This window comes from Athene noctua, chromosome 4 (genome assembly GCF_965140245.1).
Source record: "Athene noctua chromosome 4, bAthNoc1.hap1.1, whole genome shotgun sequence".
NCBI lineage: Eukaryota > Metazoa > Chordata > Aves > Strigiformes > Strigidae > Athene > Athene noctua.
In genome coordinates, this window is record NC_134040.1 from 48267081 (window position 1) to 48284495 (window position 17415).

The following is a 17415-nucleotide window of genomic DNA, read 5'->3' on the forward strand; positions in this document are numbered from 1 at the left end:
GCAGCCCCTACCTTGACTAAAGATAACTGCAGATGAGCCTTCATCAGAAGTCATCCTCCCTGCACATGTTTAATTGAGTTAATTTTATGGTCTCAATACACACAGAGACTGTAACTCGTACTAGATATATATCGTTTCTTAATGGTATAATAAATTCAACTTTAACTACTGTATATTTGAATTAATGTATTCACTGCACTCAAGTTTAAATACCTATGAAGGTTCTGTATTTTTTTCTTCCCCAAGGGAAAAAGACTTCCTCCAGCTTTCACAACTCTTCTGTTCCTTTCACTGAGCATCCTGAATGGGCTGTATAAACCATGCTTGCAATTCCTGAGTGTCTACAAATATTTTCTTAAGTGGAATATTTATAGCACATTATCTTCCAAGGCCTCTTTACTTGAAGGTCAGCAGAGTATTTTGCTGACGTAAGTCTACTTTTGCTTTTTCAAAAGTGGAAAGAAAAAAAAAAAAAAGGAAGTTTTGTCAGGCCCATAAAGAAAGAAGGCCAAGTTTATAGATGTCTGACGGAGACTGCCCTCAAACGTTTTCGTTTGCAGTTGGGTGGTGACTAACAGGGTTTGGTATGGCTAACGGGGCACTGCCGTAAGGCAGCACTGGAAAATAGAAGGCTGCTTTCTCCCTCTGTCTGCTAATAGCTCTGCTCTTTAGGGAGGTAAACTCTGTTGCATCTGCCTAATGAGATAGATTTTTTTTTTTTTTTTTGAAACTATTCAAACAACCTTAATTCCAAACTCTCTTTTAGATGATTCTGTAGTTCTGCTCACTGATGTTGGTCATCTTCTTGGGAATGATCCCCTTTGGCCAGGGATATTTGAAAATATTTATCTGAATATGTTGGATGTGTTGGAAATATTCTGATTATATAAGCACGATCATATATGGTTAGTTACAGATAACTACATGTGGGTATCATGGTGCACGGATTATATAGTAAGTGTACTGTAATAGATATTGTTTGATATTCTTAAAACAAACAAAAGAATTAATGCAAAATATATTTAACTACTAGAAAATATGTATATATTTGATCACATATTTAGTGTGATGCTCTAATGTTTGCCTGGGTCCACGGTGCTATTATAGTTTATATTAAAAGGACATCATATTTTGTTTGACATTTTGTAGTAGGTGGATTAAAGGCAAAATAGCATTACTAATCCAGTTTGCGTTTTATCATTTATAGTTCTAGGTTTCTATATACATTGTTTTGGTCTTGTAAATGTGAGGGGAAAGCAGGAGTAAAAATTTGAACAGAGAATTCTTTTAGAGGGAATGTCATGTCAGTATATGAAAATTTAAAGGTTTCTTCATTTTAAGGTTTTGGAAGGTTGGGGATTTTTGGAAAACAGCTTGAGTTCACATGCTGTTAAGTTCCTCTGATTTCAGAAAAAGATGTTCTATCTCAGGAGTTAAACTTTGTAGGTTTTACAATGCAGATGTAATTTTATCAATATCGCTTTCCAGTGTGGACAAGCCCTTAGGTAGCACACTGAAATCATTAAATACACTTTTACTTCCATGTTCTCCCTGCTACAGCATTGTAAACTGCAGCAGAAGCTTAGTTATTTCTGAATAGCTCCTTTTCAGTGGAAATTTTAGCGCAGAGACATTTCTGTTCACATTAGGTTGCACAAAATTGGTTTGATTCAACCCAATTAAAGTTCCTCAACAGAACATAATTTTTTTTCTCTCCAGAACAAGGACCCAAGTGCTGTTACAAACATTTGTGCAGACATCTAGGGAGGCAAAATCCAGACACTTGCATGAGACAATGTTACTGAAGGTAATTAGAGTGGGTAAGCCAACATTCAACATCCGATATGCACACAATGGATATCAGTTAAGAAGCCACTTCTCTTCTGGTGTCTGCTCTATCCATTTAGTGTATGGAAACTTCTTCGAAGTGTCCACTGGAAGGTGTACCAGGGAGAAAAGTAATAACTCAGAAACCACTAAATGGACTGTTGTGCCGCCCCTTCTGTTCTGACACAGTAATGCTGATGTTAGGAACTTTTCATTAGAGAGACTACTCCAGCTGATGTGGTTTTTCATGCAGTGCGCAAGTGAAGATCAGGCTGTGCCAGTGGGAAGTTGTGCTCCATGAGAAAGGAGCCTCCTTTGCTCCGTCGGAATCCAAAAATACTCCTGTGTTCTACAGAAAGCTGGTGGAGGGAGTATTACTCATGAGGAGTAGCGGGGAGCAGAGCAAACTTTTAAGAGTATACTCAACTTTCAGTACTGGGATCCATCAGCTCTTAAGAGGGATAGGCAGCCTGGCTGTTAGTGGGGACCAACCAGAGGTTCCAAGGGCTGCTGGTGCACAGAGGTGCAGGAGCTACAGGATTTCGTCCCAGTGGCTGTTTAAGAGTTAACGCTTTATAAAATCTGAGTAAAAGTTGTTCCTGTCATGATGACTCATGTTAGACAGGTCAAACCTGCACATTTATTTCAGTTTAGTCTAATCATGCATGAATGTAAGTTTCTGCTTGCTTCAGTGTCTTTCAGGACTGGGGTGAAGTTGTATTTTGCAACTGCAGCACATTCATACTTCAACCCAAATTTTTAAAAATGATAGTACTTTGAAAAGGCACATTCCTCTCCGTTGCCGCAGCCTTACCAGAATTGGAGAGTTTGGGATTTGGGGACTGGTTTGTGGCTGAAAACAAATCTGGTACATTCATACCTTCCAGATGTTTGTGGCGATTTCAGAAACAATCAATATTTCGGGGGGGGGGGGGGGGCGAAAAACGCCCCCCTAGATTTGGGAAGGAGACGTGGGACTTGCCGGGGAAGGGGCTGCCCTTTGCGGCGAGGGGAGATGTCAGGGAGATCTCGCCTCCAAAATGCGGGGAGCAGTGGGGAGGATGCGGGTGCTGCTGCCCGGGCGGGGGGCGAGCGGCTGGCGGGGCCGGGGGCGGGCGAGGAGGAGGAGGAGGAGGTGCGGAGAGAGGGGAGAAAAGAGGAGAGGCCGGCCGGGGAGGGAGAGAGGGAAGGAGGGAGGAAAGAAGTTGCCGAGGGGGCTGGCAGGATGATGGCTTTGCAGAGGGGGCGGGCAGGGGGAAGCAGGGCTCCGGCGGCCTCCCGGGGCCGGGGTCCCCCTGCCCGCCGGCGGGGCCGCCCGGGAGGCGGCGGGGAGGGGAGAGGAGGGGCGGGGAGGGGAGGGAGCGGCCCGGCAGCGCCGGAGGGGGCGGGCGGAGGGCGCCGCGCGGGCCGGTGTGCGCGGAGGGGCGCGGAGGGGCGCGGAGGGGAGGTGGCCCGTCCCGCCCCGTCCCGCCGGCGCTGCGCCGGGGCGCCCTGACGCGCCCCGCCATGGGCACCGGCCCCGGGACGGGCAGGCAGCGGCGCCCCGGCGCGGGGCCGGAGGCGGGCCGAGGATGCTGTGAGCCCCGGCGGGGCCCTGCCCACCCGGCCGGCACCGGCACCGGCCCCGGCTCCAGCCCCAGCGCCGGGCAGGGCGGCCTCCGCCGCCTCTCCCGCAGCCGCGGCTGAAGTTGCTGAAGTTGGCGGTGGCTGCGATGAGCGGGGCTCCTCTCCGCTCCCCCGCCCGGCGGGAGCCCTGACGGTCCCTGCCCCCGCCTCAGAGGCGGTTTCGGTTTGTTGAGGGGTTTTTTCTTTCTGTTGTTTTCTTTTTATTATTGTTTTTCTCTTCTGTCTCGCTCTTGCTCCAGCCGAGGTGAATGGCCCGCGGTGGGTGTAGCTGGCCTCACCGCCTCTGCAAGGGGAAAATGGTGGCGGTGGGGGTGCTGGCCGGGCTATCGGTGCTCAGCCTCCTCACTTACGGCTACCTGGCCTGGGACAGCCTCGGACTCGGGCCCGGAGACGCGGAGGCGACGAGGACCGGGCTGGGAGAGGACCTGGGGGCCGGCGCCCCCAGCTCGCAACCTCACATCATCTTCATCCTGGCTGACGATCAGGGATTCAGAGACGTAGGGTACCACGGATCGGAGATCAGGACGCCCACTCTGGACAAGCTAGCTGCTGAAGGGGTTAAACTGGAGAACTATTATGTTCAGCCTATGTGCACACCATCCAGAAGCCAATTTATCACTGGAAAGTAAGTTTACTACTACTTCATCATTCACCTCACCAGCTTAAACACAGTCCCTGTTGAAAAGAGCACGGGTCGAACCAGACTAGGTACACCTCTGTTTTATCCTGTAGGTGGAGAGGTGCCTTTCTGATCCACTTTAAAACCTTGAACAAAATGGACTTTCTAATCTGTTTGAAATCGCGAAATAAAAACTCGCGCTCTGTGAGCCAGTAAGAATTCAGCACTGTGAGCTACCCCTGCTGAGGGCTATAGTACATTTACATTTGCTGCGTTACTAACATACGTGCTAGTTGTCAAGTAATGTTGCTATTACTGGGAAGCAATCAACTTAGATTTTCGGTGTGATTTCAGAGTGACTTACAGGAGGAGTCCGTGTTAGGGAACTGAAAGCGCTTCGTTTTCCCCAGTACACTCATTGCAGCCGGCACAAGGCTCACTGAGCCTTGATTTAATGCGAGTAGTTCTCTCTGAGGGTTCTGTTGAATTTATGAGATGATTCCCCAGCATGTCACATGTGGATGAGCACAGGGAATCCAGAATGTCTTTCAGGATCCTCTGAGCTGCAGCATCGCTCTTGTCATGGTGGCTGCTGCTTTGCGAACAATTAGAAACTTTTCTTTTAAGCCACTGGAGTAGGTGCCTCACCAAAATGGTAAAAGCAGTGGGTTGGTATTGTGTGTTTTCCCGTCTCTGGTAAATTGTCTTTTATTGTGGTCTACTAAGTAAATAAACGATTACCCAACCTAAGGGCCTTCTTAGATGTGAAGGTTAATAAGGAGGGGGGGAGCGGGGGGCATGCATTTGAACTGTAGGAATGGTTCCCACATAACTCCCAGTGTGGACACATTTACTCTGGAACAAAACTGCCTTGTTTCTGTTTAGCTTAACTCACATTGACAGGAACAGGGAACTCTTAAAAGAGCAAAACAGAATGAGAGGAAAAAAGTTACTTAGTTTATTTTCTCCTTTCCTTAAGTATAAACAGGAACAAGGCAATGTTAATATTGCTGGTAAAAGAAACACATGTTTAAATAAAACAAAACAACTGGCCTGGTGTCTTGCATCTCCATATGGTAGAGCTGGAGATAATTCCTGGTCTTGGTCTAGTTAGTTCCCAGACTTGCTGCACCAGGGAGATTTGCATGGAGAGCTGACGTTATCTAGAGCAAGACTTCCTCACACAAGTTTTTAGGTTGGGTTTGATTTTTTTTTCCTTCATGTGGACTGTGTTTTAGAAGTTATTTTGAGACACTTACTCATTCACAAGAATGTAGTTGCCCTGCAGCAACTAAAGTAGCAGCTTACAAGGGAAATGTGTATCAGGATAATGTTTAATGTGTCTTGATTGTCTTTAACGCCATGCAGCAGTTGGAAGCAAGGACCTGCGCCAGCAGTGTGTAGCCAGCCAGCTTTCTGAGGACGGTGGTTTGGGAACCAGTGCTTTACAAAGGGAATGTCATGCTGCACAGTAATGACTCACGCAGCGACTGGAGCAATGGGACAACAGGGTTCCAGGGGAACCAGGGTGCTGGTTTAGCTCTTAGAGACTACAGAGGTTGTCTAAACACAACAAAAGAATCAAAGTAAGGAATAGCAGTAACTTAGTTTAACTATTTTAATCCTTCGTTAAATATGAAGCAGCTTGTGTGTAAATATATACTAATAGTAAAAAGTGGGCATGTTCTGTGGAACCCTGCTCTTTTCATCGGCTCGTCAGGCGGAAATGGTTCTGCAAATCTGCCTACTTCGGTTTTGGAACCTTTTATAGGAAAAAAGAAATTTGCTTATACTTCATTTTTATTTTCTTAGTCTGCTGGTTTAAAACCCTTAGAACAATTTTTTTTTCATGTTGTTCTACTTTGGGAAACAGGAACAGCAGAGAGGAAGAACTGCCTCATGACAGAGACACAAGGGAGGGAATGGTGCGGGGTTAATAGGCTTGGGTAGAGTATTAACAAGGCACATTCAGAGGATACTGTTATCGACTCTGGCTGAAGATAAATGCTAGTGATAACTACTTCTAATGCTTTTTTAGTAGAAGCACCTTAATTAAAGTTCCAGGAGTCAGAAACTTCTAATACAGAAGTGCTGTTATTTCTTGAATTCCAACATGTGCTAGTTCAAGGCTAAAAGCTTACTTGTCCACTGCAGGATCACCTGGATGCTCCATGCCTCCCAGTACACATACCATGCTTGACACATTCCAAACATTACCTGACTGATCTATGAAAACAGAGGGACTTGTGTAAACTAGACTCATTAGGGAGCACTGACTCACCTTGCCAAGTAGAAGTTAGACTTCAGGCAAAGAGACTTCAAATGCTCCAAATTCTTTGTAGGTCTCCAGACAGTCCCTCTAAGGCTTGTGCTAGTAAAGAGACCCTTCTTTTGGTAGCTGTCCTATGCTAGTGAATGAGCGTGGGGAAGTAGGTTGGATGCAACATGTTGGAAGAAGTAGAAGTAGCTCTTGTTTTGCCTTTGTGCCATGCCACACCATAACAGCTGGTGAGCCCATCTTTCTGACCACTTCTACTTCCCTCTGTTTGCTTTCTCATGACCTGTGCTTGAGGCTTTGGCCTACTTTCATTTTTTGCATTCCACCAGTATTACCTCTTTCCTCATTCAATCCATCAAAAGCTGTTGCTTTTAGGCTAATAGTAAGGCTGGCTTCCACAGCTTTTTTTTATTTTGGGCTTTATTTACGGTTGTGGGGAGGGGGTTGCAGCTGAGCTGAATCTTGGGAACAGAGAAGAAAAGTGTGAGCCAGTGGGCTGAGTGCCACATGTGATGTGCTCTCCCGGCTGGCTGCTCTGGGGCCAAAGCGGGGAGGTAGGGGAGGCGGCTCTTGGGAGGCGGCTCTTGGGAAGCAGCTCAGCCCCTGCTCCACAGCTGCGTGACCGCAGTCATAGCGGTGACCTGGACGAGAGAGTTTGCTCTGGCTTGTGCTGCTCCTGGGACCACTGCAGTTCCTGCTTCAGCTCTGACAGCTGGATCGAAAATGTGATAATTGGTGGGTTTTGGAGACTCATCCCCAGTGTTGCTTTGTGCTGGTTTGAGCTGGGCAGTGGCCTGGATATACTCAAGAAGTTATTGGCCTGCTGATAAATTGTAGAAAGATTGTAGGCATGTTTGTCTGTTGGTTTCTTCTTTTTCCTCCCAAAGGATGTGAGTGAGCATAAGTCCTCCAGACTAGTTGTATTGCATGATACAGTATTCTTTTTGTTGTTTTCTCCTTGAAAGTAATAGGCATGTCTCAGTAAACCAAATAATTTAAGCAGAATAGTTCAGGATACCGAGCTTCAGGCTAGTGCTGAGTCAAAACCTATCTTACACAGGCACTGAGTTAAGTGAGATTTGCATGTGTGCATATGTCAGTCGTGCTGGAGTATCCTTAAGATACTGAGACATGGTACATGTCATTAGACAGCTAAAAGACTACTTTTTAACTCATCCATGAAAGAAATGATAAATAAACACATTTCTGTTGTTGATGTTATTGTAATTTACACAGAAGAACATAAAAAATAGTGGCTTAGACTTCAAGTCTTCAAGTTCCACACCCTTAGGAAAAGGGGTTAAGAACACACTAGGATACTCAGCCTGTGCCCACCAGCTGGCTGGCCAAGCACTGTTGAGTTACCTGCTGTTCCTGTGTGCTTAATAGGCCTGGTGATTTTTCATTGCATGAAGAATCTTTTAGACCAGTCTGGTAGTATGGTTTAAGAAGATCTTAATTTATGGAACAATACAGGTCACGTAACATACTAAGAAAATCTAAGATTATTTGTGTGTGAAGTTTTCAGCATGTGCACATATGAGAGTGGATTGAGATGAGGTGGAGGACATATGATTGATTTGTTACGGTCACATGCGCTATTGCTTATTAAGATAATTTGTTAAGTTACATTATCATGAAGCATCGTATCCTTTTTAAATGAAGAATTATTGAAGTATAGTCAGTGTGTGGACAGTTTTCCAAAATTTTTTTAAGAAATTTTGAAAGATGATGGCCAAAAGGAGGAGTATTCCTTTGAGCTGGTGAGACAAAAAGACTATAAGCTTAGATGAACATCTGTTGAGGTAGCTGACCCAGTTCTATAGAGGGTATTATGCAGTGTAGTTGTATTTGCTGGAGGAATACTTAATTTAGCAAAGGATTCTGAGAAATAAGATTGACAAGAAAAGAAAAAATCTAGACATAATATGCCTTTTTTTTTTTTTTTTTTTTTTTTTTTTGGCACCATGCAGGCTTCTCTTTCCCTGCCTCCTGGGTGCATAATGGTCCAAACTGCAGTTTCAGCAGCTTGGTTGCTCTGAGAAGGATCCAGTATAATGGTGTGTGACTGGGACAGTATTTTCTATGAACTTGAGGATCTCAGAGATTCGATGGGAATCCTGGGAAATATATGTAACACTCCATTGTATATATATCCTATTTTGTAGTTAACAAAATATGAAAGACTGCAGAATATCAATCTGAAGTAGCAGGAGATGGTCTGATACTTATCCGCTCTGAAGTAAAGAGACTTGGCATCATCAGTCCTGAGTTTAATTCTGATCAGTGTTTCCATTAAGAACTTGGATGATGAAATATGCCACTAGGATAGGAGGGACTGCCAGCATTAAAGGGCTGTAGTGATGTTGAAAATCATCCTGACAAATTAGAGAAATAATCTGAAAAAAAGCAGCATTAAAGTCAGCAGTGATAAATAGAAGATACTATGCTGAAACAGGAATAACTTTACAAGCAGAGGATGGTGAACAACTGCTTAGACTGCATTTCTTTAGAAAAGTAGCTGGAATTATAGTGAATCATGCACTGAATATAAAGTTAACAATGTCATGCTGTTACAAACAAAGCAAATGTCATACCAGTTTGTATAAACAGGGAAGCCTAGTAGATAAGTGAAGCAGCCCCTCTGCTCTGTAGCTGGAGCGCTTGTGCCCAAACTTGGGCATCAGCAGTCTCCAAGAGCAGTATGCATAATTGGACAGTGTCCAGATAAGGGTGATCAGATACCTCAGAAAGATAACTGTGGGGAAGAGATCAGAAGAAATAAGAATACGAGTTTTTCGTAGACTTTGTTTAGTCTAAAGAAAAGAAAAATGAGAAGGGAAGTGATAAGTCTTCAGTATTTTAAGAGCTATGCAAAAAGGGCATAATATGTTTTCAGTGTCATGATGGATGGTACAAGAAATTAGGAGGTTTCTTGAGCAGAGAAGAAGCGTCAGGTTAGATAATAGGAAGAACTTTCAAATGCTAAAGATTGTGAAACACTGGAATAGCTGGCTTTTGGAAATTGCTGAGTTTCTTCATTGGCAGTCATTAAGAACAGACAAGACAAATATGTCAGGAATGACATAATGTAGTTGAATCTGTCTTGGGGAAAAGGGTTGAACTGGATAGCTTCTCTTCCAACTCATATTCATTTGTGGCTCATTTGAAGTACATATTAACTACAGAAGGCATTTTGAAGGAGAGTGTTCATAAAATATTTTTAAATGCTAGATATGATTTCAGCGTTCATTCTGAGAGAAAATAGTCTGTGTGAAAGTTTCATTTCAGTTTTCTCCTAGAAATTCCTGTTTTCCATATCCTCATTTTCTCTGAAAATCATCTCCCCCTAGGCCTTCATAACTCTTGCAGTATGTAATTATTTATTTCTGCTGACTTCTTTCAGGAGAACTTGTGGGACTGCTGCCAAAGATGTTGAGGTATCTTTTTCCATGTTCTTGTTATGTCTTTCACTTAGAATGACATTGTCCATATAGACATATATACAAAGAGATACAGATACATATATACAGAGAATGAATAAATAATTAAATGCAAGGACTTCCTTTTCTTGTTTTGTTCTGGCTCTGTGCTCTCCTCTTTTCATTCTGAAGAAAATTAGATCCAGGTACTGAACTGCTCCATCATCCTAAGCAATAAGAAGTCTGTTCATATCACCGTAATTACTAGCGCACTGTACAAAGGAATATTTGGAGGAAAGCATTGGAAACTCACGCAAACAATAAAGATTAAAAAAAAAAAACAAAACATGGAGGAAGTAGCAAAGTGTAGTACAGGTTGTGTTTTCTTTTTCTTGCATCACTTTCCGGTAACATTTAAGAATATTTTTTGATAGTTTAGGTCCGCTGCTTATAAGACAAACATAGTGTTATCTGACATATATAACTAACTAGATCATGGAAATAGATTAACTTTTGTTTTCATTGTTCAGTTTATACAAAGTTGCGTAAGTTAAAGAAACACGGAGATAAATTTACAAAATCTGTGGTGGTAAATTATCGGTACTCTGAGGTGTTTTAGCCTGTGGTGGTTTTGTGGGGGTTTTTTAAACTGGAAAAGAGAAATTATATTCCATGGAGAAGTCAGGCTTAAAATAAGGAACTTTGCTCATTCAGCATTGTTCCTGATATGCTTGCTTTGTAATTGATGATGCATATTGCTGCCTACAACAATAATTTGAATGAGTGGTGGACTCTTGTTATAACAACTCTCACTGTTCAGTATTACTCTTCCTTCATGGGACCCTTCAAGCAAATCAAGATGGGAAACTGAGATGGATGTCTGGAACTTGTGTACTAAAAAGAAGGGGTTTACTTTCATGTCAAAGGATTTAGACTTCATCATAATACCCAAACAATATCTCTGAGACAGTCAAGTTAGATGGGACCTAAAATTTGGACAAATTAAATTCATATTTTCATTAAAATACATTTCATAGAAAGATTTGCCAGATTTATGAGCTAAAGGTCAGAAAAAGGGAAAGATTTTGGTCTTTGTGACACTTCTGTTGGTGATAGTACCAGACCCATGTGTTTGTTTTCATAATTGTGTGTATCTTTGTTCTGGTTTTGAGTTTTTCTGTTCTATTGGTTTTAAATTAATTTTGTATTTGTTTTGTTGAATCAGGGCCTCTGCACACATTAATACAATATTGGTTTAAGGTAATGGAGATCTTTAAACTTAAAATGCATGATCATTCTTGAATTAATTTTAAATGTGCCTCTATTTTTTTTGTTCCCATGATGTGTGTCTTCATAGAATTGAGGATATTCTTACTATAATATTTAATATCCTTAGAGTAATATTTCATTAATATATGCACAGGCAAATACAAATCGTAATAAAATATGATAAATGAAAAGTATCAGCATTTATTTTGACTACATGTCAAGAAAGATGAGTGGATGAAAACTGAGCCATTAGATTTATGGAACTTACGGTTATCTTTTGATTTTTGTTTTTTGACAAACTAATACAATGGTCTATTTACAATTTGGGGCAGTTAGATTATTTTTTTTTCATGTTGTAGTAATTGGTGTAAATTGATGTTTCTATGAAAAGTTCATAATTTGTTGTGGAATCTGGTAATTTCCATTAAAAATCTAAAATGTTAATGTTTAGTAATAGATACCATTTGGCACATGTGAGCAATTGCCTCTTCAGTGCATGATACTTCACACTGCTTTTTCCATGATCTCGTCCAGACTAATACAGTCTCTTGCAGTGTGAGGAGCTAGCACTTTGTTGTTAATTCCTAGCTGTAAATCTTTGAGAATGCCTGTTTCCCCTGTAATTTTTGCCTTGTTTTGTACTGATTCATAGTCAGATTTTTCTATCCTGAGGTGAGTTGGCTTAGTTTTAGAATGTATGCTTAAGAATGAATGAGGTAATTGCACCAGCCTTAATTCATTAGATTAATATCAGTAGTACAAGGTAAATGAAGATTGCACCCATGTGAGTGATCCAGTGTAGGATGTGTTTGCTTTCCTTGTATCAGTAGTCTTTTTATAATAGGTGCACAATTTATTAGGGTTTTTTTACTTAAAAGCCAGTAGGTCTGGCTGGTGACCTCAGCTTGTCTTTGTAAATGTAAATTGATTGCCTGAAATGCAATGTGAAGAGTTCAGAAAGAAATCAAGATAACACTAATGGGTAACAAATTTAAAATATTAATATAAAAGATGTTTTAACCGCTGAGGTTTGACTAAAATAGCTTTTGACTTTTTGTGGTCTGTGATGAAATTGAAAATAATTAAATAGGGAACTTTGTTGTACCTGCTGGCTCATAATAAGAAAGAAGTTAAACATGTTTCATGATGCTCGTTCAACTGCAATTGTAATATATTAATTAACTGTGTCAGCTATCACCTGCTTATTTATTCAGGCTGTTGTCACCATATTATCAAGCTCTAGGTTGGGGGGGGGTGTGTGTGTTAGAAAACAAATCTGGGATAATTAAATATTTTTTAATATGCTTCAAATATGAAATAATATATGAAGAGACTTTATTATATAATAAGCATTGAAGTAGACATTATTAATATCCTAGGTATTCTGTGGCCCCAGAGCCTTTATCTTCAACCTAGGGGCAGAAAATCAATGTATGGGAACCAAGCCAACACCTTATTTTTCTTACAATTAAACACCTGATTAATAAAGACAATTTGTGCCATTACGGCTTTCTCACTGTCATGGCATGTAGCATTTGTAGGTGGTTGGTCATGATCTGCAGAGGAGCTGCATTTTGCATGTGGGTGGGAGTGTGAAAGGATGGGGGAAGGCTGCTGAGCTAGTGGTACTAGTGAGTGACCTGGGGGGTGCTCGTGCTCAGCAGAGGGAGGAAGGTGAGAAAGAGCACGGAGCTAATCACGATTTACATCAGAGGCACTAAGTGTGCATTTCCATTTTGTGTGTTGGAGGAAAAAACAATCCAATGCCTCTCTTAAAAGGCATATAAGTCATAGAAATGTATTTGGTTATTAATATTCATAAATATAAGCATGGAAGAGTTTGTTCAAATATTTTGAAGCTTTAAATGATATTATAGACGGTACAAAAAAAGGTCGCAGAAATCTTAACCTTGCCTAAAGTCACAATCCTCAGCAGACATGTAGAACCAGGCCTAAACTCCCTCTTCCTGTTCAGTTTGTTTATGACACTAAGTGAAAGACAGACTTTGCAATGCATCTTGCTAGGTTATCAGTGTCCAACTTCTGTTGTATGCATTGCATGGTCTGATCGTCCTTTTATATTTAGAGATCCACATGGTAAAGGTATTTCAAAATACGATTTCTTAATGCTATTAAGTGTTTATTGTATTATGGCACAGAGTGATGGTGTACATACAGGCAGTTTCTGTGACAGACAGTGGAAAATGGAAATTTTCCATTGTTGAATGTTCAGATACTCAAAAGAATCAAACATATTCTAATAATCAAAAATACCTGGTATTTAGTACTGAAAGCAAAAGTTTCCCTATTTCTTGATATTTTAACCTGTTCTGCCTTTTATTTTGCTTTGACTTTTGCTTTTTGAAAAAAATAATTTTGAAATATTAATTCAGCTTTTTCAAGTACTTTTTAATTCAAATACATCCATTTGTCAGAATATTAGCTGTTTTTGAGATAAATCTCTGGTGTCCATTTTCAGATTCAGTCAATCTTTCTCTTCATTTATGCATTTTAAAGAGTTTCTTCTCGGATAGAAAATGTTGTGCCATTATGAGATAATGTTACGTAATTTTTCTTAACACCTATAGAACATAAGTGGGTATCAGGATACTACTGTAGAGGCAATCTCTGTGATAATAAGCTGTCATAAGAAATTAGTTCCCTTCTGTTTTGAAGGAGAAAATTACAAATTTGGAGAAACATTACTATCTGACGAAAATTTGAAGCTGGAGGGAGTGGAGAAAATAAGTCTCAGGGTAGGGGAAAGCAGTGTAGGTTCTTTAGACTAAATATACTCTAGTAGATATACTGCTACCTCACAAATTGTGCCTCTCTGAACTTAATAAACTTTATCAAAACAATATTCACCATCACATTTTATATACTTAGTTTTAGTTGTTATGTGTTATAGTTCATAGTATCATAGAAAACTGGCTTTGAGGGGACCTCTGGAGGTTGTCTAACTAGGCCTTCTGCCAACTTATATTACACAGCAGGGATACACTGACTTTATAAACTCCCTTTTATTGTTTGTTTCCTCCCGGAAATAAGAAAATATTGCAAACTATTCAAGAAATTGCAGTCTAGACTGTTGTTAGGGAATTCCCTAGCTTTACCAGGTTATCAGTTTTAGTGAAATTTAGAAAACTCTTTCATGAACTGTTTCATATTTCCATTCATCTCTTAAAAACAGGGTGTTTTTTCTTCCTTTTTAAGGGACAACTGATGAAATTAGTTTAGTGAATTTCTTAATGATCATGACATAATGGCAGTTCCTTAATTGTTCCATGGTCCTGTTCTCAAGAGAGTTAAGAGAAAACTATTCTAGTATGTTTTCTGATTTCTCTTGGATTTTTTTGACTTATACTTTGCTACCACCATTTCAGATTCATTCTGATTTGCAGTCTGCTTCTAGAATTAACTCTCCTGTAGGATGTTTTTCTTCAGTTTTGTCACCACCAGGTACACAAGTCAAGGCTTTGACAGCTTGTTTTGTTCTTGTGCAAAAGGCAAGGCTGAGGGGAATCTCATCCCTGTCTGCAACTACCTCCTGAGAGGAACAGAGGAGACAGAAGCTGGTCCTTTCAGAGGTGCCCAGGGAAAGGAGGAAAGGCAATGAGTCCTGGTCAAATCAAGGCTAGATCAGGCTGCTCAGAGAGCTTGTACCTTTTCCATTCTTGGAGAAATTTAAAATTGACTGGAGAGCACCCTGAGCAACCTGGGTTATCTTGGAATTAGTCCTGCTTTTGAATGGAGTTGGACCTAACAACCTCCACAAGTTGCTTCCAACTTTAATTGTTTTATGGTTCTAATTTGTCACAATAAAGTTCCTGGGGGAGGGGAGGAAGAAGGAGCGACTTATTCTGTGTGGTTTCTCCCCCTATAGAAGTACTCTAAGCAAAAAATGAAGTATTTGGAGTGTTTGCCTGTTTGGTTTATGGCCCTCTTAACCAGTCTAAACACTTGCTCTCCTGGGTCATTGTTATTACAGCCCTATTAAAGTCTTGTTTCTTTAAGAACACAGCATACTGGTAAGAGTATAACACCACTAAATTTAGTGTTGTATCTCAAATTCTGAACAGTCACCTGTACTTTTACCAGATCTATGCAGGAAGTATATGCATTCCCAAAGATAGAGGACCTATATGTGTCAGGTATGTACTTCATTGAAGCAGTTATTCAGTTTGTGATATTAATTTCTGAATTCTTTCTCCTTAACTTTGTTGTTGCTTTGTTATAATATGGATTCATGTTAATAGGAAGATGAGAATTTGATCCTGTATACAGTGCAGAGGGAACATAACATTTCCTTGGTTCTTAATTTTGTAACTATACAATTTTGGCCTTTTTACATTTCAAAACCTTTAAGGTTTCATTTAAGATTAAAAACAATGAGCCTATGTGACAAATTGGAGAATACTTGGCCATCTTGGTAATGCTAGGTATATGTGCTGTAAGTGATGCGATCTTATGTAAAGATGAAGAGCTTAGGTAGTAATGTTTGCCACTGTTACAGCCCTGTTGAGTCTTTGTCACAGATTTTGTTTTACACCCTTTGACATTAATGTGCTTCCTGTGATGAAACTGCACATAGCATCTCTCAGAGTTTTAAGGTTCTCTGATTTCAAAGTTGTGTGTTCTTGACACCGGAGATAATTACATGGTTTATATATTGGGTTTCCGTTGTTACCAGCTTTTGTTTTCATGTTCCTTGTATCAATTTGAAATTTTGGGATTGCTTTCTCTGGTTGTGATGAGGCTTTGCAGAATGAATCTCGCCAGGGTTGAGTTGATTGCAGACTGCAGCAGCCCAGTACCAGTAGGCTTTTTAGCCTTCATTTGGAGGATTCAAATATTTCATAGGCATTTTCAGTAGAAATGCTTCTACTTGCTTTGAGCTCAGAGCTTTCTATATAGTACATTATATTTCTGCCATGCAAAACACTAGCTATATTCTGCTGGGAAAATGTAGCTCATGTAGTGTATTAACATCTTCTGTACTAACCTCAAGGCTCTTACCTGTGTTGCTACTAGAAGACAAGTGGCTTTCTTCAGCATCCTTTTGATACTCTGCCTACTGCTACTAAATGTGACCTTGAAGTGCACTAGTTTAATAGTCTAAATTCTAGCTGTTTTCTCCTACACTGCATTTGTTAACTAGGCATGATGTTTACTAGTAAGCTGATTTAAGGGGTTTGCTTATATAGATGTGCTTTTCTATGCAAGTCCTTATAATGCTTCTGAATCTGAAAAACTGTCGTGTCAAGATGACACTATTGTTCAACGTGATTCGTCTATGTAACTGAGTCATACCTGCTCACTTCAGTAATAAAGCCATATATTTTGCTACCATTAACCATGGTGAGTCAGCTTAAGTAAGGTAAAATTAAGTTTGTAGGCTATTTTGCTTTGTTTTTCTTAATAAACAAGTCACAGTCTGAGACATCTTAAAAGAAAAAAATCATAGTAATGCATTTTTGTGTGAAATTATTTTATACTATAGTTGGGTTAAGGCAGAGGCTTGGGGAGCATTTCTGCTCCCTAGGAAATTATTATATTATTATAATAAATGTATTTATTTACAGAAGCAGATACAGGAGGAAAAAAAAAAAAAAGTAAGTATTGGGTCAGATGACAAAGATTTTAGTTTCTGATCTTGGGATCATTTGCCCAGGTTCATGTGTTTGGAAGCCCTCCCTGTAGGGTGAAGGTGCCTGTCACACAAGAGAAAAAATGGTGAACAATCCCTCTTCCTTCCCAGTTAACTAGAAGAAAGCTGTTTCTTGGTTGTATTTCTCTTGTGATGTATGTGTGTTTTAGAAAACAAGATGAGAGTAGCATAGGCATGATGGCAGGGACGCTTGTGTGAGGTGTTTTTTCTAATTAACACTGAATGCAGTTAGTTTGATAGTAATTGTAGATTAAGTCCCTGTGTTAGAATCATTGATTTAAAGTATTATATGGAATATACGATTGAACAAAACCCCAAATATTTTGAATGTTTCAAAATCAGGTATTCATGCCAAACATTAATTTTGTTATTCATAATGCAAAGTTTCATGTAAGAAAAACAGTGGTAGTTGAAAATAATATGGCTAGCACCATGAAAAGCAGCTTTTTTGTACAAGTTCACCCCTCAGGGAGTAATCAAGCCATTACACATACCCTACTCCTGGCATCTAACTTGCATATAAATCAAAGCACCAAAGCTGGGACCCTGTATAGCCATGCATATATATAGTCAGTGGAGATAAATGGACATCTCTGAGGAGGTGGCTCACAACACCTTAGTTACAGGCTTAAAAGTATATGACTGCTCCCCCTGTGTGTAAAATGTGCTGAATAAAGTTCTTTGAGCCTTACCATGCATGCTT

At 40.4% G+C, this 17415-nt stretch overlaps 1 protein-coding gene across 1 annotated transcript in view; it reads left to right on the forward strand.

The window, feature by feature from the left end:
* The first annotated feature begins 3439 nt into the window (after window positions 1-3439).
* Window positions 3440-17415, forward strand: part of ARSJ (arylsulfatase family member J) — a 45652-nt gene continuing 31676 nt past the window's right edge. Inside the window, exon 1 of the mRNA XM_074903911.1 lies at window positions 3440-4078. Within this exon, the coding sequence (XP_074760012.1) occupies window positions 3702-4078 (377 nt within the window). The 5' untranslated portion in view covers window positions 3440-3701. The remainder of the gene's footprint in view (window positions 4079-17415) is intronic.